General features: G+C 40.5%; 1 protein-coding gene across 6 annotated transcripts in view; it reads right to left on the bottom strand.

Annotated features, from left to right (window-relative positions):
* The window catches only part of garnl3 (GTPase activating Rap/RanGAP domain like 3), a 145,947-nt gene that overhangs the window by 34,803 nt on the left and 85,232 nt on the right, over positions 1-25,912 (bottom strand). For 5 of the 6 annotated variants that reach the window (XM_061931809.1, XM_061931805.1, XM_061931807.1 and 2 more), the window contains exons 3-14: positions 16,965-17,039; positions 15,638-15,737; positions 15,047-15,165; positions 14,676-14,740; positions 12,228-12,291; positions 12,056-12,082; positions 8,751-8,826; positions 8,562-8,660; positions 2,733-2,836; positions 2,486-2,594; positions 2,375-2,420; positions 2,200-2,306 (exon numbers count right to left, since the gene is read on the bottom strand). In XM_061931809.1, coding sequence (XP_061787793.1) covers positions 2,200-2,306; positions 2,375-2,420; positions 2,486-2,594; positions 2,733-2,836; positions 8,562-8,660; positions 8,751-8,826; positions 12,056-12,082; positions 12,228-12,291; positions 14,676-14,740; positions 15,047-15,165; positions 15,638-15,737; positions 16,965-17,039 — 991 coding nt within the window. Of the gene's footprint in view, positions 1-2,199; positions 2,307-2,374; positions 2,421-2,485; positions 2,595-2,732; positions 2,837-8,561; positions 8,661-8,750; positions 8,827-12,055; positions 12,083-12,227; positions 12,292-14,675; positions 14,741-15,046; positions 15,166-15,637; positions 15,738-16,856; positions 16,904-16,964; positions 17,040-25,912 lie in introns of those variants that run through there. The other variant, XM_061931808.1, reaches the window with a different exon arrangement.

Genomic DNA, 25,912 nt, shown 5'->3' on the forward strand with positions numbered 1-25,912 from the left:
CAAAACGTCGTCATACAAAACGTCCAAATCAAATCGGACGTCATAACGATACAAAACGTCGCTGTGCAAAACGTCCTAATACAAAACATACTAGTTCAAAACATCGTAACACGAGGACCGCTTGTAAAGAATGTATGGATTTTCTTTGATTGTCTTTATGTAAACACGTATAGTAGAACCTCAATTTACGAACCCCCTTTTGCGAACTTTTCCATTTACAAACTATTAGATCGAGCCAAGCATGCCTCTGCGTGCGAACCTTGTCTTTGTGTACTCAATTCATTCATTTCGTGTCACGATGGCAGCCATTTTGTGCTTGCTCGTATTGAAGACATTGACGAAGCAGGTTTCGTACCACAGCAAGTTTCCAACTGTGATAGGAACTGACTTTTATGTAAAAAGATGCCAAAGCGAACTTACATCACAGCCAAGGAGAAATCGCTACATCTCGTTCAGAGGCTCCTCTTTAAAGAGCACACGCAAACACACACATGTAAAGTGGATTTCATTTTTTCAAATGTTTATTATAGTAGCAATACGGTTGTTAAAGTTAGGGATTCTTGGGATTTCTGATCGTTTGTGAGGGCAGCAAAGGGACTTGTGTGTGTTGGCATGGCACCGCATACAGGACAGCTTAGCTTTTTGTTGTTGTCATTTTGACTTGTTAATAAAGAGACAGATGATCCATCACCTCCTTCTTATGTTTGTTTGATATACACTTTATATTGTGTCCAAAGTGTACAAACCTTCACTAAAATAGGGACTTTTGTCAAGGCTGGAACCCATTATTCATACACTATATTGCCAAAGGTATTTGGCCACCCATCCAAATGATCAGAATCAGGTGTCCTAATCACTTGGCCCGGCTACAGGTGTATAAAATTAAGCACTTAGGCATGGAGACTGTTTCTACAAACATTTGTGAAAGAATGGGCGGCTCTTAGTGATGTCATAGGATGCCACCTGTGCAACAAATCCAGTCGTGAAATTTCCTTGCTCCTAAATATTCCACAGTCACCTGTCGGCTTTATTATAAGAAAATGGAAGAGTTTGAGAACAACAGCAACTCAGCCAAGAAGTGGTAGGCCACGTAAACTGACAGAGAGGGGTCAGCGGATGATGAAGCACATAGTGCGAGGTCGCCGACTTTCTGCACATTCAGTTGCTACATAACTCCAAACTTCATCTGACCTTCCAATTAGCCCACGTACAGTATGCAGAGAGCTTCATGGAATGGGTTTCCATTGCCGAGCAGCTGCATCTAAGCCATACATCACCAAGTCCCATGCAAAGCGTCGGATGCAGTGGTGTATAGCACGTCACCACTGGACTCTAGAGCAGTGGAGACTCCTTCTCTGGAGTGATGAATCCCGCTTTTCCATCTGGCAATCTGATGGACGAGTCTGGGTTTGGAGGTTGCCAGGAGAACGGTACATTTCGGACTGCTTTGTGCCGAGTGTGAAATTTGGTGGAGGAGGAATTATGGTGTGAGGTTGTTTTTCAGGAGTTGGGCTTGGCCCCTTAGTTCCAGTGAAAGGAACTTTGAATGCTCCAGGATACCAAAACATTTTGGACAATTCCATGCTCCCAACCTTGTGGGAACAGTTTGGAGCGGGCCCCTTCCTCTTCCAACATGACTGTGCACCAGTGCACAAAGCAAGGTTCATAAAGACATGGATGACAGAGTCTGGTGTGGATGAACTTGACTGGCCTGCACAGAGTCCTGACCTGAACCCGATAGAACACCTTTGGGATGAATTAGAACGGAGACTGAGAGCCAGGCCGTCTCGACCAACATCAGTGTGTGACCTCTCCGATGCGCTTTTGGAAGAATGGTCGAAAATTCCTATAATCACACTCCGCAACCTTGTGGACAGCCTTCCCAGAAGAATTGAAGCTGTAATAGCTGCAAAAGGTGGACCGATATCATATTGAACCCTATGGGTTAGGAATGGGATGGCACTTCAAGTTCATATGTGAGTCAAGGCAGGTGGCCAAATACATTAAACAATATTGTGTATTTCATATTTGCTTCACTATACAAACTTTTCGATTTGCGAACCCTGTTCAAGAACCAATTAAGTCCCTAAATGGAGGTTCCACTGTACGTTGCATTCATTAAAGCTGCTACTAAGGTGTCGTTTTTTCCGGTGTGTATGCCGAGAACATGTAAAAAATGGATGAATGAATCAATCTTACATTTGACTAGTAAAAAGTCCCTGAATTCGTGGTGATCAGTAAACACGGGCGGCGACGGGAGAGGAGGTCCAAACAGCGGCACACTCTCTTCTGAGAATATCTTCAACCTGAGGACAGAGTCTGTCATCAAAAAATGTCAAGTTTTAAAGTAGCCACATTTAAAGGCCTCGCTCACCTGTAGCTGTCATTCTGGCTGTTATATCTAATTAATGCAAATATATCTGCAAGCGCAAGTGAAGGAAACACGGAGCTTAGAATGTGAGTCGCTCGTTGCTGTCAAGGATACGGGTGAAGTGCGATCGGATCATGGAGGGTTTGAAGGACGACGATGCTTCATCGCCCTCCTGGAACACTATGGTAACAATGTCGTTTCCAATGTGCCTCTTTCGCTCCACCTGCCGGGCGAGAACACATCAGAGAGGCGCTCGGTGAGGTGTTTGCAGCCTGGATTCATTTTTCAGAGCGACGAATCCGACATGGACTGAAACCCGACGCCGGTCTACACAGACAAACACAGCAACAAAAGCAGACACCTGTTGTTTGTTCTCTTTAGAATACGGCAACATGGTGGACACGTGGAACATGAGCTCGTGGCCCTGATACACGGTGTAGATGGACTTGATCCCTGTAGTGTCGTCTGGAAGAAGCAGTGACAAGTAACGATTATTACAAGCTGGCTTTTCCCTAAAGCAGTGTTTTTCAACCACTGTGCCGCGGCACACTAGTGTGCCGTGAGATACAGTCTGGTGTGCCGTGGGAGATTATCTAGTTTCACATATTGGGGTTAAAAACATTTTTTGCAAACCAGTAATTATAGTCTGCAAATGATGTGTAGTTGTTGAGTGTCGGTGCTGTCCAGAGCTCGGCAGCGTAACCGTGTAATACTCTTCCATATCAGTAGGTGGCAGCCGATAGCTAATTGCTTTGTAAAGGCAGGTAAAAAGGTGTCTTATGCTTAAACCAAAAATAAACAAAAGGTGAGTGCCGCTAAGAAAAGGCATTGAAGCTTAGGGAAGGCTATGCAGAACGAAAGTAAAACTGAACTGGCTACAAAGTAAACAAAAACAGAATGCTGGACGACAGCAAAGACTTACTGTGGAGCAAAGACGGCGTCCACAATGTACATCCGAACATGACATGACTATCAACAATGTCCCCACAAAGAAGGATAAAAACAACTGAAATATTCTTGATTGCTAAAACAAAGATGCGGGAAATATAAGACATGAAACTGCTACAGGAAAAGACCAAAAAAAGAGAAAAAGCCACCAAAATAGGAGCGCAAGACAAGAACTAAAACACTACACACAGGAAAACAGCAAAAACTCCAAATAAGTCAGGGGGTGATGTGACAGGTGGTGACAGTACACCTACTTTGAGACAAGAGCTATAGTGATGCATGGTTGGTTTTGGTTTAAATTCATATCCAACAATTGCGACAACGACTTTTTACTGTCAACTGAGTTTATGATTTCTGCTGGTGGTGTGCCTCCGGATTTTTTCAACGCAAAAAATGTGCCTTGGCTCAAAAAAGGTTGAAAAACACTGACCTAAAGTACCAGTAAAGTAGAAAAACATGTTTCCTTTAAATGCTTGTTTGTTTTTCATTGTATCCATTAAACTATATCCAATTATATTTACAAAGTATGTAATAAAAAAATACCATCCAAAAAGTCACACAATGCCACAAATTCAGTCAGCCATTTAAAATATTCCCCTTCGAACACCTTCGGTAATTTCCGTAGATTGACGTCACGATGGGAACGCTTCTGTATTATCCGTATTATTAGATCAGTCATACTGGAAATAGGCATATATTTGAAAGCGATGTGTTGTTTATCATTCACACTCCTTATATAAATCAAGAACACATATGCTTGGCTTTTTTTTATGCATTCATAATCGTAAATAAATAGCTAACAATTGAGTCAACAGATCCAGTGACCTCTGTTGCGCTCATTTTAACCTCTATAAAACATCCAGAAAGCGCCAACAATACTCTTATTACATGTTGTGACTTGAAAATTAACCAAATATGAGTGATATTGTTATCATAAGCGCTACCGCAGACGGACTATTTTAGCGGCGCATTGATAGCAGAAAACTAATGCTAGCTTACGCTGCTATAGTTGACACACTATAAGCCGGCGGCTGATTTTGCTTCATCTCAAACTTCCTAAAATTAACTGTAGATTATAATTAATGCACCTCTCACCTGCTAATAGACAAATGTGGCCATGGACCGACAGGCTGGTCGACTGTCACATCCCCCGAGGTGGCGAAAAAGACACAAAAAGACGCTTGTTGCAGCAACTTTTCTTAAACCATCATGAGGATTGCGATTGAATCTTCATCTAAACGGAATCATGTAAGCGTCCCGTCGGTCGACATCCCAGCGAAAGTGGAAATATTACAGTAAGTGTTTGTTTTGTTATGGTTTAAAATGGTTACTTTATATGTTTAGCACCTAGCAATGCTGCTGCTGCTAGTATTACCAAAATGCTACATCCCTTTAGCATTCAGCTTCTAAAACTTATTGCTCATTCTCTTTGTGTTCCGGCTCAAAAATAAAAGGTTCTGGATCAAAATGTTCCCAAAGTAATAGTTGTTGGCACTCACAAAGTCTGCTTGATTAACATTGTTGTTGATTGGGAAGGGATCTTTGGTTCCGAGCGCGACGTCACGGATCACGTGACTGGCTGCTTCATTAACTCTCAAAATGGCTCGGGAATCTCGGTGAGATTGATACGATTTTGATCATATCTATTTAACTGCAAACTTTGTAAGTCTTTTGGTGTCATAAATCAGATATATATGATAATAGCTTCAAAATCGAGGCAACTTGTACAACTCTACTGGTACTATAAGGGGGAACTGCACTTTTTGGGGGAACTCACAATCCTTATGTAAGACAAGAACACATAGGTTTATTTTGAATGCATTCTAACTTGTAAATAAACACGAGCAAAAGTCAGCTAACAATAGAGGTAATAAGGGGAGTCACTCTATTCGGCTTTTAGAGCGCTCCAAAAACCATCCAAAGATCACTATCAAGGTTGTATATGCATGATGTAAGTATATATGTAATGGAGTAACAGGCACATTTATAATAACATGCATTATTTATGTATTTTGCTCATTTTAAGCCAGGGGTTTGCAACCGGCGGCTCTGGCTTTCATGCCTCCGCCATGGCTCCCTTTGGCTTTGAAACAAAAGGCTATTTAAATGTGATTTATTTTATTTTATTAAGTTAGTTTATGGGCAGCACGGTGGCAGAGGGGTTAGTGCGTCTGCTTCACAATACAAAGGTCCTGAGTAGTCGTGAGTTCAATCTTGGCCTCGGGATCTTTCTGTGTGGAGTTTGCATGTCCTCCCCGTGACTGTGTGGGTTCCCACCTCCAAAGACATGCACCTGGGGATAGGTTGATTGGCAACACTAAAATTGGCCCTAGTGTGTGAATGTGAGTGTGAATGTTGTCTGTCTATCTGTGTTGGCCCTGTGATGAGGTGGCGACTTGTCCAGGGTGTACCCCGCCTTCCACCCGATTGTAGCTGAGATAGGCTCCAGCGCCCCCCGTGACCCCGAAGAGAATAAGCGGTAGAAAATGGATGGATGGAAGTTAGTTTATTGTTATGTAACAGTTGTTATTTTGGACATTTCTGTGATCTTGTAATATAAGAAAAAAATATTTTAATATTTTGTCTTTTAAAATGTCTCTCACACCGCATTTCCAGAACAAACACACCTCATTCACGGAAAAATACCCAGCTGGAGATGCCCGAAAAAGAGCAGTTCCAGAACTGCTGCAGAAAGCTGATCAGAGCAAAAATACTTGGTGAGTCGTTTTTTGTCGAGTGTTTAATTTCATAAATGCGATAGCATAAGCGCAATAAAACTATAAGTAGCGTTATCGTTATTTCAGGGCTCAAAAAGAGTTTGCGGCTCGAGGTGGGTTTTATTTGGTAGGATATAGGCTCAAAAGGCTCTTGGTATGCTAAAGGTTGCCAACCCCTCTTTTTGAGGACACGCATCACACTGTTCGTTTTTTCCCTTCAACAACAAACACTAGGCATCATGCAGCAGTATTACTATAATGCTGAACAAGAAATACAAACTATGAACAAAATGTTCACTTACCGTACAATGTCTGCTCTCACTGGGATGCCGACTGATGGGATGTTTCTATCTTCCCACGTAGATAAGGAATAAATCATAAATCTCACGCAGGTTTAAAAAAAAAAAAAAAGGTACCGCAAACAAGCATCTTTTTGTCGACATATTGTAAGGGGATTCGTATGGTCCCATTCATCAAGGTTTACCAGACATATGAAACGTGACAAATTGAGGGGGTGGACTATCCACTTTAACCGCCAAATGGCAGTATAGTGCTGAATACATTTTAAAATGTATTTTGTGGCAATTCCAACTTTGACCACACCATCAGTTGCTATGTAGTGGAGGGGGTCCAAAAAATTTTGATTTTCAGATTAACCGCGATTCTTATTTGTAACAATTCCTACTCGATAAAAAAATAAATAAAACATAAAAAATCGATTTAAATTTTTGTTTATTTTCTTTTGTCCTGTCCAGCCACTCAGACAAATCATATTGTTGATGTAGATGATCTATATCTGCTGTACACATATACTTTAGAAAATAGAAGTGTGGCATACTTCTCTTGTTGCCTTATTTGTATTTGACTTTATAAAATGTATGGGAAGCATTTTATTAAACAAAACCAGTTTTCTTTTAATTAATATAGAAATTGATCAGAGCTGTTTATCTATTTTATGGAGGAATGTAGTTAATCATAGAACTGCTACCGAATGTTATTAAAAAGTATGCATTTTGAATCGAGAATCGACCCTAAATCAAATAATTTATCGAATAGAATCGTCTGATGCCCAAAGATTCACAGCCCTACTATGTAGAGTGGTGCTTTCCATCATTTTCAGCAGACTGCATTTCAAAAATTATTAACCCCCCACCTTTCTCCCATGTGAGATCCACCCAGGAATAGACTTAGACTTAGACTTCCTTTTTATTGTCATTCAAATTAGAACTTTACAGTACAGATAAGAACGAAATTTCATTTCATCAGCTCATGGTAGTGCAGGATAAAAAAAGCAATAAGGTGCATATATAAATAAATAAATAGGTTACTGTACAGATAAATATATTGCACTTTTTCACATGCGTCCACGTTTATGGATGTATGTTATATTGTCTTTTTTTTTTTCCAGCGAGTTAATCCATTTTGGGGGGAGTTGAGGGGATTTTTATGATGCGTTCAAGAGTCTTACGGCCTGAGGGAAGAAGCTGTTACAGAACCTGGAGGTTCTGCTTCGGAGGCTGCGGAACCTCTTTCTAGAGTCCAGCAGTGAAAACAGTCCTTGGTGGGGGTGGGAGGAGTCTTTGCAGGTTTTCTGAGCCCTGGTCAGGCAGCGGCTTTTTGCGATCTTTTTTGATTTGTATTTGACTTTATAAAATGTATGGGAAGCATTTTATTAAACAAAACCAGTTTTCTTTTAATTAATATAGAAATTGAGCAGAGCTGTTTATCTATTTTATGGAGGAATGTAGTTAATCATAGAACTGCTACTGAATGTTATTAAAAAGTATGCATTTTGAATCGAGAATCGACCCTGAATCAAATAATTTATCGAATAGAATCATCTGATGTCCAAAGATTCACAGCCCTACTATGTAGAGTGGTGCTTTCCATCATTTTCAGCAGACTGCATTTCAAAAATTATTAGCCGCCCACCTTTCTCCTATGTGGGATCCACCCAGGAATGGGGCCATATGAATCATTTACCTACTGTGGAATGTCAAAGTTGACCAACCTCTCGGTTTATGGCCACAACCTTCTACTATCCAGGTGATAGGCATGATTTATAATCTAGAATTAACTTTTACCAACTCAGAGGCGATGCAGCAGCAGCTCAGTATGTCAAAAGAGCAACACAAACTAGTTAGCTCTCTGTGATCATGGCGCCACTAAAAACAAGTTTGTCTGCGCCCGTGCTTATAATAACAATATCGCTAATGTTTGGTTAATATTCAGGTCATGAGATGTAAATGGAGTATTGTTGGCGTTTTTTTTAAAAAAGCTTTATGGGCGCAATAGAGTACTCCTAATAGCTTCATTGTTAGCAACCTCGTACTTGCCATATTTTACGACTCACAATACATATGTTGTAAAATAATTCACATAGGGATGGTGACTCATAGGCAAAATACCCAAAAAAGTGCAAATGAATGAAACAAAAGTTTTATCTGACAATGGAGTGATGTAATGTTAGCCTGCTGACTGTGCACAAACACACCAGAAAATGGAGGCCGTTTTTGGCAACTTACTCTTGGTGTCGAGGCCTCCCCTGTAGCCCGCCCATCCCTGCAGCGTGATGGAGTCGCCCAGCAGATTGAGAAACTTGTCAAAGCCCTCGCTGCCCATTTCTACAAGCAGAAACACACAACTTTACGTGCCGGAAATAGTCCTATGTTGACAACAGTGATAGATAAAAAAATAAATAAAAAAACGTTTACCGTTGCTAAACATCTCATCATCTGTGAGTTGTCCGTCTTTGGCAAACAGTACACCAAATTTAAAGTTGACGGAGCCCTGAAGAAATGTCATATTATTTTAACGGTACAGTGGATCCCAGCATATTCGTGATTCAGCATTCATGTCCCGTATTATTAGTCAAATGTTGTTATTTGTAGGAAAACCCAGCCATTAATGATTTTTCTCTAAAAAAATAATCCTTTTTTTTTTCACAAAAAACACGTCTTGCCAACCGTAAGTCCGTATTATTTATAAATACATGATAAAGCATGAAATGTACATCATAATAATAAAGCATACATGAACGATATAACGAAATGTTGGCTTTGTTAGCTTTCTTCCTCGCAGGTGAAAAGCAATTAAGGAGAGATGGTACGCTGTAAAAAAAAAATACCGTAAAAACTACAACTAGCAAGTGTTAAATAGCAAGAGTAAAACACTGTAAAATCAAAAATAGTTCATCACAGTAGTAAATGTAGTGGATTCCTGCAAGCCAAGAAACAGTAGATAACCTAAATGACTGTGGTTGTAATACATAGAAAACACATGACTTTACTGTGAAAATTATGAAAAATTGTACAATGCATTTGCGAATACTGTAATGTCACAAGCATGCAATTACTTCACAGTATTATTCTGTCTCTATTAAACATTTTGCAGATTGTACATTTAAATTTACAGCAGACCTTCATTGTTTTAGGGGTTTGTGTTATAGCATAAGCGTGGTTAACTTTTGGCTGACAACATGTTTTTTGTTGTGTTTTTGCGGCAAGTGGTTTCAGACATTGAGGGGTTTAGTCTATGTGCTTCATTGCAAACGCTGTGCCTTTAAGTGTGTTGGAATTGCTTGCAAGCAGCTATTTAACAGATACGGCGCGTTTAAGGCTAATTTTTAATAGCTCACTTGAAGGAACATGTTACGGAAGGCCGTGTTGTGAGTTGTCCAGTGAAAGGTTGTACAAATACTTTCAAGTTAAAATCCTTGTGTACCGCTCTCGGAAACACAGGTATTTTGCAAATACTAGTATTGGTGACGGGGCAGGATGGTAAAGCAGTGGTTAACGCTCGTGCCTCACAGCAAGGAGGTACTGCGTTCGATTTCCCGGGCTAGGGGTCTTTCTGTGTGGAGTTTGCATGTTCTCCCCGTGACTGCTGGGGTCTCTCCGGGTCCTCCCACCTCTAAGGACATGAGCCTGGGGATAGGCTGATTGGCAACACTAAAATGGGCCCTAATTTATTTTATGGTAAATTCTTGGCAAATACAGCTGCCAGTATTTTAGCATAAATTCTAAAGAGTTTTTCGTAAACAGGTTGACAATACATAAAATGAATGGCACAAGCTAGCACAAAGGTATAGTGGCCCACTGACATTGCAACATGATCCAGACTTGATTAGAGTGTCAAAAATTGGCATTTTTCCCACAGAAAACACATCTCACCAACCGTAAATCTGTGATATTTTGATTTAAAATGCGTTGAAAAAGTGTGCCATTCAGCTTGTTAGCTTCCTTCATCGTGAGTAAATGGCAATTACAGAGAAGTAAGGAAGATTATTGGAGCTGACTCTATGTTAATAATTACAATAACTACAGAGAACTTCAATGTCAAGCTAGCACAAGTCTTTGGAGGGGTAGGAGCCCAGTTGCGTAGCGTTTAGTGGCACATTGAGACAGTAACATAATCCAGACTTAATTAGAGTGTCAAAACTGCTGTAAATTCCGGACTATAAACCGCTACTTTTTTCCTACACTTTTAGCCTGCGGCTTATAAAACGGTGCAGCTAATTTATGATTTTTTAATTGGATAATTGCCATAATGTTTTGTATTCAATAGTTTTCATTAAACCCAAGCACACCAGTGTGTTATTGTTTGTACTATGGGGGCATCTTTTAAACGAGTTCGCTCACTGCAGATGTTGCGGGTTGAAAATGTACTTCCTGTTTCAATGCCTTAAACCTTAAGTAAAACCGTCCATAGCGCTTCTGCTCGAAAAGAGTCTTCATTCATCACTCCAATCAACGTTTGTAAGTTTCACAGTTTAACTAAAACAATTCATACGTACTAATCCGTCCCATGTGTGACGTCTGTAGGAGTGTTTTCATGCATATTTGTACATGCTATTGTAGTGTAATGACGCTAGCGTCGTTAGCATAAGCTAATATGCTAACACGTCTTCGAGTGTCTGTGTTAGTATTAATAACTTTTATTTTTTTGTATTGTTGCAGTTTCGTAAATTCACCAAAACGTCACCGTGGAGTTATTCAGTCTGCAGCTAGTGGGTCCATGCAGATGACTTCTGTTTTGTTTGATCACCCGTTTTACTGCCGTGTTACAGACACCGTTTGGAAACACACAATATTATTGTGTTGTATAACTTCACAACGTACTGTAATACTGTCCTACGGCTTATAGTTTTTTTCTTCTAAAATTTTGTGGGAACGGTTTATAGTTCGGAAAACTATAAACGGTGGACATTTTTACGAGCATCTAAATTACTTGCATTGCTTCACTATTTGCGGTTGGTGTTGGTCACATAACCCCACAAATAACGGGGATGTTACTGTATTTCTTCTACAATAAATGTTATTTAATTCAGGGGTTCTTAACCTTATTGACCTCGGGGCCCCACTTTTCCATTACATAGGGACCTGGGCCCACTCAAAAATAACACTGAATTAGTGATCGTATTTTTGATTATTAACGTATTGAATAATTATATCTCGCTTACCTTGTCAAATGATACAAAACCATGTGTTTATCAACCATATTTAGCAAATAAACATGAGTCTTACGTCAGACTGATTAGAAAAACAAGTTCCAACCAAGAATACTGCATAGGAAGGGAATGACATTTACATACAATTATGTTGTGCTAGAATAAATTAACCAAATTAATATTTTTCTTAACTAAACTGTCAAAAAAATTAAAGTGCAAATGAAAATACAGCTTTAGTCATAATTATTGCGCTTAGGAAACTTCTCTATGATTTTAGCGCCGGACCTCTTCTGTTTGTTTGAGATTGTCATTACTGCCACAAGTGGTAGAAAAAGTGTATTACAACTGAGTACCGCTGCAGCCCATGCGGACACATATTTTCTGGTGTGCCTCTATGGTTAAGAAACACTGATCTAATTGACTTGAGCCAGCCAGGAGTTAGCTAACATGGCTAACCAACTTCCTACCAATAGCACCTATGTTCCCATTATCATTTTAACAACACACATCAAAGATCAACTTCTGGATAAAAATTATTTCCAAATGTACAAGAGAGGTATCGTCTTATACCTCTTGTTCTTCTAGCACCAGCAGATCCTGAAGGAAGAAGACGACACAAAAGGTTATTCGTTAACAGAGATGACCCGATGGCCAGAGGATGTACCGTACAGCAAAAGGTGTTCTTGCTCAGCCCGGCTCAAGACGATGACACCGTGCTACATTTCATCCCGAGGGCGCTCACCTTCTGAATGTCAGGGTTGAGGATCTCCCTGGGGCCCCTCTCGAACCTGTCCATGTTCATTGCGCTGGCATTACACAGACAAGGATGTAATTACATTAAGGAGAAGAAAGAAAGAGAGGAGCACAGCGAGGAGCGACGGAAGACAGAAGACAGCCTGAGGGCACGCGCTGAAAAATGCAAATTGACACAGCAGAGGAGTCGCTTCACCGTTTGTAACCCACGCCCATCTGTGATAGTGCGCTTACATCGCAGACAAAGCCAAAATAATGCAGCAAAACATTTTGCCAAAATATTTGAATAAAACGCACTCACTCAAAGTAAACATAGGTTCTTTTATCATTATACACTAACTTGTATGACGGTTCAAAATGTGAAATGTGACTTTGGCTTCGTTTACACTGCAGAGTGGGACGTACAACTCAGATTCTTTTTGGTCAATTCCAATCTTTTTATGTAATCGATCACATTACAAAACAAAATGCGATGTCTAATGTGAATGCAAACGAACCCGAATTCAGACATGACGTCATGACATCACCCAATTAAACACGGCTCCAATTGAGGTAGGTCTCAGTTCAAGGATTTTGTGCAACCCAAGTCAACATTTTCTGAATTGAATTTTTGCGCGTAGAAGATTAACAGGGTAGAGGGCAGGCATTTTGGCCCTCGCAGTTTGCGGGGCATTGGCTTTGATGTCTTCCCCCAAGAGCGCGTGGGCGCTCAGTTGGAGACAGGATGGATGAAACATTGACGCCAGTTCCTAAAATATTTGATTTCCGCCTGTTTACTGCTCATTTGTCAGTTATTTATTTTGAAACTGTCTATTTCGATAAAGAATTATGACCCTTATCTCTGTTCGATGAATGCGACCGGCACGCTCAGACCGCAGTCCCATCGGATACATATCCGATTTATATCCACATACGTAACAGGCCTGTGTCGCATTTGAAACATTTTGAATCACACTGTTCACATCGACATGAAAACATCCGATACAGGTCAAATTGGAAAAATTACCTGCAGGGTGAACACATTTGGGCTAGGGCATTTGGGCTAGGGCACTTTATTATGTCTATTGTATTCAAATACTCTATAAATATCAAGTTGTCTGCAGGGTAAATCTGCATTTTTCTCCTCCCCTGACCACGCCTACTTGGGAATCGAAAAGCGGTTGAGAATTGGCTCCAAGGGAATCATTTAACAGTTTTGTTAACGATTCCCATATCGGCGCCTGTGGGCACGCATGACGTCACCACACGAGGCGCCGATCAGCAGCACAGACGTTAGGATTATTCACAAGAAAGGATGACCACAGGGCAACTTGCAATACTTGCAAAGTGCATATTGCATCACATTTTGAAAAATACTTGCAGAAACGTTAGCGGACACATCATAACACATTTTCAATTCCCTCTGAGATGGAAATGAAATACGTTGTCTAATGTTACTGCAGGTAACTAACACTGTTAAAATGCAATGTTAAAACATTCTTTTATTAACTCCAAACGTTTTTCATGCATCACATGACAAGACGATTTCAGACCGGCAGTTGGCACGCCACCTTCCTAAGAGGTGTTCTCCATAGCTGGAGACACCATAATTAGTCACAAATATCGCATATACTTTCCAAAAATGCAGATATGCTTAATTTTCTGCCAAATAATGGTTATTTTTTATAGTTGATGGTTGAAAAATTGCACAGTGTACAGTTCTACTTGACTTGACTTGCTTGTATTTGTCTTTGGCTGACATAGTTGTACTTACTTTTGAGCGCTCAGCACATATAATGTAATACATTTAAAATAAATAATTACAATAATTTCTATTAGAAACATTTAATTTAATTGTCATTTGTCACAGAATAATTTATGTTGTATTTTGTTTTTGTTTTTGGCCTTCCCAAAGTCCTGACTTAAACGTGTGAACAATGCTGAAGAAACAAGTCCATGTCAGAAAACCAACAAATTTAGCTGAATTGCACCAATTTTGTCAAGAGGAGTGGTCAAAAATTCAATCAGAAGCTTGCCAGAAGCTTGTGGATGGCTACCAAAAGCGCCTTATTGCAGTGAAACTTGCCAAAGGACATGTAACCAAATATTAACATTGCTGTATGTATACTTTTGACCCAGCAGATTTGGTCACATTTTCAGTAGACCCATAATAAATTCATAAAAGATCCAAACTTCATGAATGTTTTTGTGACCAACAAATATGTGGTCCAATCACTTTATCACAAAAAAATAAGAGTTGTAGAAATTATTGAAAACTCAAGACAGCCATTATATTATGTTCTTTACAAGTGTATGTAAACTTTTGACCACGACTGTACATAAGAAATACAGGATAGGATTTCTTTAATAAACATATGATGATGGCCACAGTTTGACCCTGAAAGAGTTTATCTCTATTTCCTGTAAAGAAACGCATTTAAAATGAGCTTCTTCCCACCTCAGGATGGACTTGACTGATAGTGTTTTGGTCGGGCTGTAGGGGAGGCTGATCTTCAAGGTCCCCTGTGCACACAACAACACACAAGAAGAATCATTTGTTATTCCTTTTGTTGCAACACATCAGATGTAGCGCTGATAAACAAGACAATACAAGTTGAGGTAACTAATTAGATGAAGGCCATATTTAGATGCAGGGACTAAAAGCTGATTCATCTCACGCACACCTACATGCATGGTGATGACTCAAAAACAAATCTTTGATGAAAAAAATACGTTCCACAGAGGAACATGTGCACAAAAGCACTAAAGGGTGCTTGTGAAGACACCCAAGGAGCGCTACAGGTCAGGGCATTCATTGACTGAATTCACCGTTTTTCTCCACAGGATGGCTCGATACTGCGGCACTCGCTGGTTGTTCTGGTCTGAGAGCACCACTGACAGGTAGAAGGGGTTTTTCTCTGCATCCGTGCCCACATAGTTCTGATGGACTGAAGGGGAGCAGATAGTGTGAATACAGACGGTTTCTGGCAATTTAGGATCATACACAAAAGTGTGAATGTGGGTTCACCCTCACATCTATTTGGCTAACAAGGCAACATCAGCATGTAACAGATAATCCAAATTGAAGATGGGATTCCTCCTGTATCGATAATCCTGGTTTATCTGTTGAGTACAACTGTTCTCTGTCTCCTAAAGCCAAATAAGTAATTGCTGTCATTGGCTGCCTCGACTGATGGTAAAGGCTCGCTAATACGTCGTGTTGCACAATGTAGTCAGCTTTGTTCAGGCCGTGAGACGCAGATGGCTCAGTTGCAGTCCAAGCAGAAGCCAGCCAAGTTTCTGCCAGAGTTGGCTCGGCACTGGCTGGCGCAAGGGACTCTGTTGCTCCCGCCTGACTTTTCCCTCCCGATTATGTGCAGACATCTTTGGATTCAAGAGTTTAAACACAGCTACACTGACCTTTTCCCAGAAAGTATTTAAAGAACCATCTTGTGTGGTACTCGGGATTCTCCAGATGGACGTCGGTTCTCCTCCAGGTACCAGGGGTGTGGTCCAAAGTCTGTTTATTACACACCAAAAACAAACACACTGTCATCATTTGGGGAAAAAAAAGCCTATTTTTATGATAATGCGGGACACCCAGTCTAATACTAATACTTTTCCACTGCACAATACTGGCTCAGCTTAGCCCCATTTCTCCCGGTTTGCGGCTTTCAACTTCGGAATAGTAACCGCAAATTTGCTAGTCTATTGGAGAAGAAATGTATATATGTGCTCTATGGAAATAAGTGCACAGCATAGTATACCAAATTGGACCTGCACAAATTGAAACACAGGCAAAGGCAACAGGCTACGTATAGGTAAACAGGCTAAGACAACATTTAAAATCAAAGACATCGGGCTGAGGCTCTGGCAAAAGGAAAACACAACGGTAACAGGTTAAGGATAATGCTAAGACTAAGGCAAAAGGAAAACGCAAATATAACAGGCTAAGGCTAAAGTTGAAGCTGAGAAAAAATCAAAAAGCAATGGCAACAGGCAACGGCTAAGGCAAAAATAAAACGCAAAGGTAACAGGCTAAGAGTAAGACAAAATGAAACAAAAAGGTAACAGGCCAAGGTTAAGGCAATAGGAAAATGTAAAGATAACAAGCTAAGGCTAAGGATAAGACTAAGGCAAAAGGAAAACGCAACGGTAACAGGATTAGGCTAAGGCTAAACCAAGGAAGTTAAGCTAAAAGGAAAACACAAAGGAAACAAGCTCAGGCTAAGAATAAGGCTAAGGCAAAAGGAAAATGCAAAAGTTACAAGCTGAGGCTAAGGTAAAAGGAAAACGCAAAGGTAACAGACTTAGGCTAAGGCTAAGACTATGGTAAAAGGAAAATGCAAAGGTAACAAGCTAAGGCTAAGGATAAGGCTATGCCAAAAGAAAAACGCAAAGGTAACAGGTTAAGGCAAAAGCTAAAGCTAAGACATAAAGAAAACGCAAAGGTGACAAGCTAAAGCTAAGGTAAAAAGGAAAACGCAAAGGTGAAACGCTAATGCTAAGGTAAAAAGGAAAAGGCAAAAGTGACGAGCTAAGGCTAAAAGAAGAAGCAAAGGCCACTGGCCAAGGCCTGGCGCATGTGAACCCTGACCCTCAACTAGTAGAAATAGTTTCTCATAGGACCAAGTAGTACCTGAGTTTGCCAGTGGAAAAGCATGCCCAGCTAAGTAGATGTTGTGCCTTGAAAAAGAGTGAATGGTTGCACATTTAGAGTGTATGAAAAAGTATATGTTGCTTGTACCTCATCTGTGGAGCCATTCTCCACCCTGAAGCGTCCCGCCCTCTGAATGGCCCCATCTGCATCACTGCTTATCAGCTGTGGAAGTGGGCAACATGCTTCACGTTAGACACAAACAGTCGTAATGGGAAGGCTCGCAAACACACCGGAGGAAGCAAAGGAGGAAAATATGGCACATCCCCCCCACAATTATAGCCTATGTTTGGTCACCAGGCAACTGATAGCCGAGTCGCTTCCCCTCGCCAACCTCTCTGAATTCTGACTGCTTTTTCCTGTCAGAGAGGTCATTGTGAAGATGTGCAGCGTGCTGAACAAAGGCGACATGTCACACGCGTGATGGAAGGAGGTGCAACAGATGGTCTGTCCCAAGTGGCAATGTGACATAGGGGTGACATGCAAGTCATTGAGTGCACATGGGAAGCTGCTTGACATGCATCAGCGTGTCTTCCCGGACACAACGAAGACAGCGACGCGTTTTTCTCCTCATAATGACGTTCGACTTTTACTCGTCTCTCAATGATGATCTTGAAAGACGGACAACACCGGTGAACGTCAACGTGCTGCCTCCTTCATCGTTTGGAATTTGACAGCATCCTATCTCACCTGCCAATCAAAATCACACTGAGAGGGGTTTTTTTTTTTAAAAGGGGGCACACCCAAAAACCAAAGAGCCTTTTAGCTGGTCTGTAAAAGCCGTCATTTACCGCCTTTCATCTGTGTGGCAGCTCTATAAAATGACACAGACAAAGAGCGGGAGGGCCAAGTTGACCTGCAAATGTTCTACCTTTTGAGGTTGTGTCAGGGTATGGTGCCGTGTCTCTATTGCAATACTTATGTCAGTGTACAAGTGTGTACTTAGTAGGGGGAGTATTGTTCAGAAAATAGTACTTGCCGGCGCCTGGACTGATACTTGGAAAAAAAAGAAAGAAAAACATGAACATTTTTGTAAAAAAACAAACAAAAACAGAACAATATATTTTTGTTCTTATGGAGTTTGTGACATTCAACTTAAACAGACTAATACAGGGGTGTCCAAAGTGCAGCCTACTTTTTTACCAGCCCGCGGCATAAGCATAACCATTAGCAATCTAATTAGACTTAGACTTAGACTTCCTTTTTATTGTCATTCAAATTTGAACTTTACAGCACAGATAAGAATGAAATTTCGTTACATAAGCTCATGGTAGTGCAGGATAAAAAAGCAATAAGGTGCATATATAAATAAATAAATATATATAAATAATATATAAATATATATATAAAATAAATAAATGTATATACATATGTAAATAAATAAATAGATTACTGTACAGATAAATATATTGCACTTTTTCACATGCGTCCATGTTTATGGATGTATGTTATATTGTCTTTTTTATTCCAGCGAGTTAATCAATTTTGGGGGGGAGTTGAGGGGATAATTTAATTATGATGCGTTCAAGAGAATATTAATATGTTTGTTTGTATATATATATATATAATATTATATTTATATATAATATATATATTATATATGTATATATATATATATTATATGTATGTATATATAATTATATAAATATATTTATATAATATAAATATTAGCACACTGGCTTTTTTTTTTTAACTGTGGGTGTACACCTTAGTTCAGGGGTGTCAAACGTACGGCCCGCGGGCTGGATCAGGCCCGCAAACAGGTTTTATCCTGCCCGTGGGATGAGTTTGCTGAGTATAAACATGAGCCGAAATTTTTGAATGAAAGAAACTGCTGTTGTAAATGTGTTCACCAAATGTCGCAATAGCAATTCTTTGTAGATTATAGCCTAATACTTCAATTATAGAAATTAAATGAACATCGAGAACATGCAACGTAATTTTGTGTTGTAATGTTGATGCTCATAAATCCGAGGGTTTGCGAATGCAACCTCGCTCAGTGTAACCATCATTGGTGCATAAGGAGGAAGTGCTGTGTTGTTGTGGTGGCTACTGGCTAGCGGTGTTAGCTGCTGGCAAACGGTGTTGTGAGGGCTGCTGCTGGCGTGTTCAGGTCGGCAATAAAGTTTAAAAAGAGCGTCACGTTTTGTGTGCTTCTGTCAGGACGATACATTACTTACAAAACGTTACTTGTACCATATCACCGCCAAGCACTTGTTGACGTTAGAATACCATATGAACGGCAGACATTTACCCATGAAAATATGGAGAAGCCGCAGAAGTCCGCTTTCCAAGGTAAATGCTGTACATTATTATCACATTACATTGTATTATACTGTTTCACGTACTATATTTTCTATCTAAAAGTTTATTCTTATTTTTAAAAAACATGCATGTTAAAATGTTTTCCATTCATTTCAATGGCCGACGTTGTTTCGCAATACCAAGATTTTCATAATATCATTAATATATCAAACACGTGTCCCGAGGTACCACTGTATATGATTCCGAAACAGGAAGGAGTTTCAGCACATTGAGGTTTTCAAAAGAAAAGTCATTCTTTGAATTAACTCGGATGCAGAAAACTGCAAGAACTTCTTGATTTGAACCAAAATTTAAATCCTTGGAACTTTTTTTACACACCTTGACTAAAACCCTTGGTGGCAAAAACCACCGCCATGCTCCACCCAGTCTTTACCTAATGCAGAGCTAGGGATGGGTACCGTCCACATTTGAACTGATACGGTACCAATTCCCGGCACCTAAGAAGTGAAACCGATATTTTTTTGTGTGTCATTAAATATTCATTGTTTTTTAAGATAACATTTAAAAATGAGCTGATCATGGTAACTGCTGTCCAGTTGTTTCATCCCTTTGTTTTGTTTTTTTAAACATTTCTGAGTCTCATTTGCAAGTATGACATGAAGTTGCAATTACAGTTGCAAGTCCAAAATCTTAGATGGGAGTAGTGTATAGTTTATGGTGTGTTCTATTGTACTTATTACGCACCAAATGTTTGACTGTAACGTGCATCTTAGTTGTAGCTTTCATTAACAAATTTGGAGGTGTTGAAATTGCCATGTAAAATGGCTAATGCTAATCAGTAGCATGTCACCAGCAAAGCCAAATTAGCATCAAGCTAGCATATTTTTGGAAAAGTTGAGCCTTACTTTACTTACGGAATAACTTTTTTTCAGTTATTTTCTTTGTTGGTATTATAAATTGCAACATTACCTTTAGGTAGTTTGGTTGAGTCCGCTCTCAGTGCAAACCCCTTACAGAAACACGGCACCGGTAGGATTCGGTCGGTGCCGAAAAAAGTTACGGATTCCGTACCCATCCCTACGCAGAGCGCTGTGCCATTTCCTGTTGCCTTCATCCCTCCAGGCCGGGGGTCAGCAACCCGGGGCTCTAGAGCCGCATTTAGCGGCACCCTAGTGGCTCCCTGGACCTCTTTCAGAGATGTGTGAAAATTGAATTTTTATTTTGTTTTAATATATTTTCTGTGGAACAAACACGACACAAACCTTCCTAAATGTTAGAAATCTCACTGTTGATGTTATACATGCTTCACTGATGAAAGTATTTGACAAGCACTGTTTTGTCCTACTAATTTCAGCGATCCTTGACCTCATCGTAGTTTGTTTTCATATACAACTTTCTCCGATGCTGCCACATAAAGACATGCTTTATGCCATTTCTTCTTTGTCTCATTTTGTCCACCAAACATTTTATGCTGTGCATGAATGCATAAAGGTGAGCTTTGTATATTTTATTGATTTGCTGGAGTGCTAATCAGGCATATTTGGTAAATCCATGACTGTAAGCTAATCGATGCTAACAATCTATTTAGGCTCGCTGTGTGTACATATTGCATCATAATGCCTCGTTTGTTGGTATATTTGAGCTCATTTAATTTCCTTTACTTATGTCCTCTGTGTATTTAATTTATATTTGCATGTCTCATGACACATTATCTGTATGTAATATTGGCTGCATTTCTGATAGTTGTTTGTGTGCCATGTTGTTCCAAACCACAGCAAACGTTACCCAGCTTGCAAAGATTGTAATAAATGCATTAGAAGAAGACGGCCTGCCGTTTCCTTAAGCAGGGACACACACCTCCTGGTACCCTAGCACCTCCAAAACCCTCAGACTCCAAACATCCCAGAACAAGCTAGTCAGATTACTTCTAGACCTCCACCCCAGATCACACCTCACTCCTACCCACTTCTCAAAAGTGGGCTGGCTCAGGGTGGAGGACAGAGTAAAACAACTTGCACTGAGCCTAGTCTATAAAATCCGCTACACCTCCCTGATACCGAAGTACCGCCATAACCACAACACCAGGGGGAGCTCCACTAACCATGTTAAACCCAAATTCCGATCTAACAAAGGTCTTAACTCATTCTCTTTCTATGCCACATCAATGTGGAATGCGCTCCCAACAGGTATAAAAGAAAGGATATCTCTATCCTCCTTCAAAACCGCAATAAAAGTACACCTCCAGGCAACTTCAACCCTAAACTAACACCCTCCCCGGATTGTTAATAATCAAATGTAAACAATCAAATGCAGATATTTTTCTTATGCCTTCTGATCTCTCTCTCTCTCTCTATGTCCACTACTTACTGTACATATCCGACCAAGTCAGACCTACACTGTTTCAATATTCATTTCTCTGTTCTCAATTGTTGATGACTGATGATAACAACCAAACCTAACCCCCCCCCCCCCCACCCCCACCCCCCCTCCACACCCCGAATTGTAAATAATATAAATAATTCAATGTATACACCCTGATGATTATCTTGTGTGATGACTGTATTATGATGATGATAGTATATATCTGTATCATGAATCAATTTAAGTGGACCCCGACTTAAACAAGTTGAAAAACTTATTGGGGTGTTACCATTTAGTGGTCAATTGTACGGAATATGTACTTCACTTTGCAACCTACTAATAAAGGTCTCAATCAATCAATCAAAAAACACATCTATACTTTTGGCCATTCTAAGCCAGTAATTTCCAGAAGTTATCTCATCCTGTGGGAAGCTTCCATTTTTACTAATGATTTCCAATGTTGCAAAAATGTGTAGAGTAAAATTAAAAATACAACATTTCTGCCGACAAAGATTTGCGTCAGCCTTTGATAGTAGGCTAATATAGCTAATATAGACACTTAGATCATGTGTTGCCTTCATTGTAACACTTATATAAGGCTTGAATTTTTTTGCGGCTCCAGACAGATTTTTTTTGGTATTTTTGGTCCAATATGGCTCTTTCAACATTTTGGGTTGCCGACCCCTGCTCCAGGCCTACACCAGCCTAAGGTGGTACAACAATGACAGCGTCCTGTCAATGGAGGCAGGCAGGTGGCAGGCCGCGCTAATAGACCACTGTGCGTCTAACAAGGAAGGCCTCGTCTTTTCATATGCATATTAACAGGCAACAGGAAACAAAGACTGCTGCACTAGTCTGCACCTTGAGCCAGCTTGGCTATTCTATTTCAAACTGCAAAGTGCACAAGGATGCCACATACGTACACCCCACCCCCAGTCTTCCTCCATCGCTCTTGCCTCGTGCAACATTAAGCATCTGATCGCAGGATAATGGAGGGGAAGCCAGCGCGGCACCGGCTGAGTGATGCCTTACTGTTGGATGTCACTGTGAGCAGGAGAGCAATACAAAATGTGCATTTTGTGTCAAAGTGCGGCTCCCTTTTTTCCTATGGAAAAAACAAGTGTCTGGGTTTCCATTAAAAACACCAAAAATCAAACACACACGAAAAAAGCCTCTTTATGTGAATTATGCAACACAAAAGTGGCAACCAGGAAAAATCCCCGCCACTCCCATGATTCCCTCCGGTCAAAATAGGGAAGGGATCGTATGACGTGCTCTTTGCTTAGTAGAGCGCAGACCTCAGCCAAGGCAGGATAACCTTGTTTTCCAAAAACGTACTCTCATCCTGTAGATGCTAGATCTAGGTGGCCACTGCCCCAAATGCAAGCAGACTGTAACTCCTGAAAAAGTGACAATTCCTCAAACCTGACCTCTATCCAGATCTTCACCAAAAGAGACTGAGTTCTTACTTTGGCCCGTTCACTATCTGTCTAAATAAAGGGTGTCAAACTCTTTTTTATTTCATTTCACAATTACGGCTGTCCTCAGAGGGACGCTTTTAAAAGTGACTAACATATGACTACAGTGCATCCGGAACGTTTTCATAGCCCTTCACTTTTTTCCCACATATGTTACAGCCTTATTCCAAAATAGAATTGTGACAGTCTTTTCCTTCTTCTTTGTCTTTTACTTTTTCTTTGTATTTTTTTCTTTTTCTTCTTCTTTGTCTTTTTCTTCTTCTTTGTCTTCTTCTTCTTCTTTGTCTTCTTCTTTGTCTACTTCTTCTTTGTCTTTGTCTACTTCTTCTTGTTCTTCTTCTTGTTCTTCTTCCTGTTCGGGGGGCCACTCGCCGACCCCCTCCATCTGGTCCGCCAATGTTTGCAAGAGCCGACTTTGCAGTCGGCTGCTTGCCGCGAGGCCAGCGAGTGTGCCTATGAGAGCCCATAGGGGATCTTCCTCCCCTGCCTCTGGTGGTCCTTCCCGGTTGGGCGCCAAATGTGACAGTCTTGTGCTGTCATGCGGGTTCCACGGACCACCAAGGAAGGACATGTTGCGGGCAGGTTTAGACTTCTTTATTTTGCAATAAATCTTCGTCGTCGGACGGGTCGCTTTTCAGCTCCGCCTCTACCTGCTCGCTCTGCCGTTCGCTTTTCAGCGTCACGGTGTCGTCGTCTTCCTTGCGCGCTCTTTCGCTCTCGCTCTGCATCCGCCTCTCTCTGGCTCCTTCTCTTATCTCCGCCTCTCCCCCTCACGTCCGCGGCTGCCGCCCTCTTATACAGTTCACAAGGATTATTAAATTGTGCCCAACTGAGCGCTCCACGCATCTGGTGATAATTGCGGCGTCGATCTCGGCGCTCTCCGCCTCGCTGCTCGCTCGCCGTCCACGCCTCCTCGCCGCCATCTTGGAGCGGGCTCCGGTGTGCCCTGCCTCTCTGTCGGACTGCCGGCCCCGCCTCTCCACAAGAATCAATACATTTTTCTCCCTCAAAATTCTACACATAATGACAATGTGAAAAGGTTATTTTTGCAAATTTATAAAAAAAACTAACAAAACAAAAAAAAACCATGTATATAACTGTTCGAAACTGGCCAAAAGATAGGCGTGCCAAGCTTGTGGCATCGTATTCAAAAATATTTGAGGCTGTAATTTCTGCCAAAGGTGCATCAATAAAGTACTTTTTCAAATTGTCATTATGTGTACAATTTTGAGGACAAACATGAATGTATTCCTTTTTGGAATAAGGCAAAATGTGGAAAAAGTGAAGCGCATTTGACTATTATATATATTTTTTCTATACACCTTAAAAAAACCTGTACATTTTACGATAAAAAAAACTGGCAGCTCGGTCGCCAGAATTTTACCGTCAAATCTACACTGGTATTTACAGATACCACTGTTTTATAACTGTTAAATTCTGCCGACTGAGCTGCCAGTTTTGTTTTTTTTACTGTGAATTTGACAATGTACAATTTGATAAAAAGCTTGTTTTGAAATCATAAGTTGAGCAGATATTTCATTATTTCCTTATTTTCAGAATGAATGATGTCATAATATTTGTTGCATTATTAAAAATACTAAAGTTGAACCAATATGCAATTGCATGCAGTACATGTCTTTGTTCTGTCGAAACGGCAACGAATACATGGGAAACAGATAAAGAACTTTATTGACACATATTATTTCCAGGCTTTGGCGGGCCACATCAGCTCACTGGATGACTAACAACCTAACCTACATGCGCCGACAGAGCATAGCACGGATGTATTCTTTGAAAAACAACCAAAGGCTGCCTTGGTGCCGCCACATGATGTCATTGGCCCCTCTGCCTTACACTTGGCGAAGATTGAAGAGGTCCTATCTTTCTTATTTCATGCGCTTTTAAAATGATATGGCATCCCAGTGGGGCACTATTGTAATAAAATACTCCATAAATATGAAGTTGTGGACAGGGTAAATCTGCCTTCTACACATTGCTGCCTGCCTTACCCCGGTTTCATTGGGAAGATCTGAAAAAAACACTTCCTGGGTGCCATTTTAAGATAAAACGACAAATGGTACTCATGGCAGCCCCGCCATATGAAATGAATGAAAATCAATCCATTCCGTGCTTGGCCCTCTCAAAACATGACCATTTTAACATGTAACATACCTTTTTCAAAAGAAAAAGGTCACTTCTAGACAATAAATATTGTTTCAAAAACATTACAACAAACAACTACGGCAGTTTTATGAAACAATGTAATAATATTGTTCAGCATTTACCTTGAGAACAGGACAGTGTGTCACTTTCAGTGCTGCCAAGTCGGCTTATTAGAAGCGACTTGTTTTCATAGTTCATTGTTTCTCTCGTGACATCTGACAACAAAGTCTCTGCCGTGTAAGAATAGGAACTAGGTAGTAGTGTTTGATGTTCCACACGGACGTAATTGAGTGGGACACGTCATATGTAGATGTTTGTGTGCCAAAGGTAATGCTTTACAGTCCAGTTTGTTGAGTCAGGCCTAGTTGAAACAGGTCAAACAGAATCTTAAGCTTCTCAATATTTTCTTGGATAAATGTTCATCGTTTGTGGCTGCATGCTGTGGACGCGAGTTGCGGCTTCTTGTGATGCGGACTTTCCCGCCATGTAGGCTGCTAACAGGTCGAACATGTTTTTAATGGTCTGTTTGTGTGACTTGATTTTCCACCTCTCCTCCTTCACACTAACTGTCGTGGTTTTGGCATAATTATGTTGATATGTGAGTGGCGCTCAAACGCGCACGTCAGCGGTCTAATCCAAGGGTGCCCAAACAGTAGCTTCCTAAATGAAATACTTATTCATACTGATCTCTTTCAAGCTCACACAACCATTAATGGCATGTCTGTGATGTGACGATCTCCACTACCTTGGTGCTAGGTCGTAAACTCCTTA

Source organism: Nerophis lumbriciformis, linkage group LG39, assembly GCF_033978685.3.
Source record: "Nerophis lumbriciformis linkage group LG39, RoL_Nlum_v2.1, whole genome shotgun sequence".
Classification (NCBI taxonomy): Eukaryota; Metazoa; Chordata; class Actinopteri; order Syngnathiformes; family Syngnathidae; genus Nerophis; species Nerophis lumbriciformis.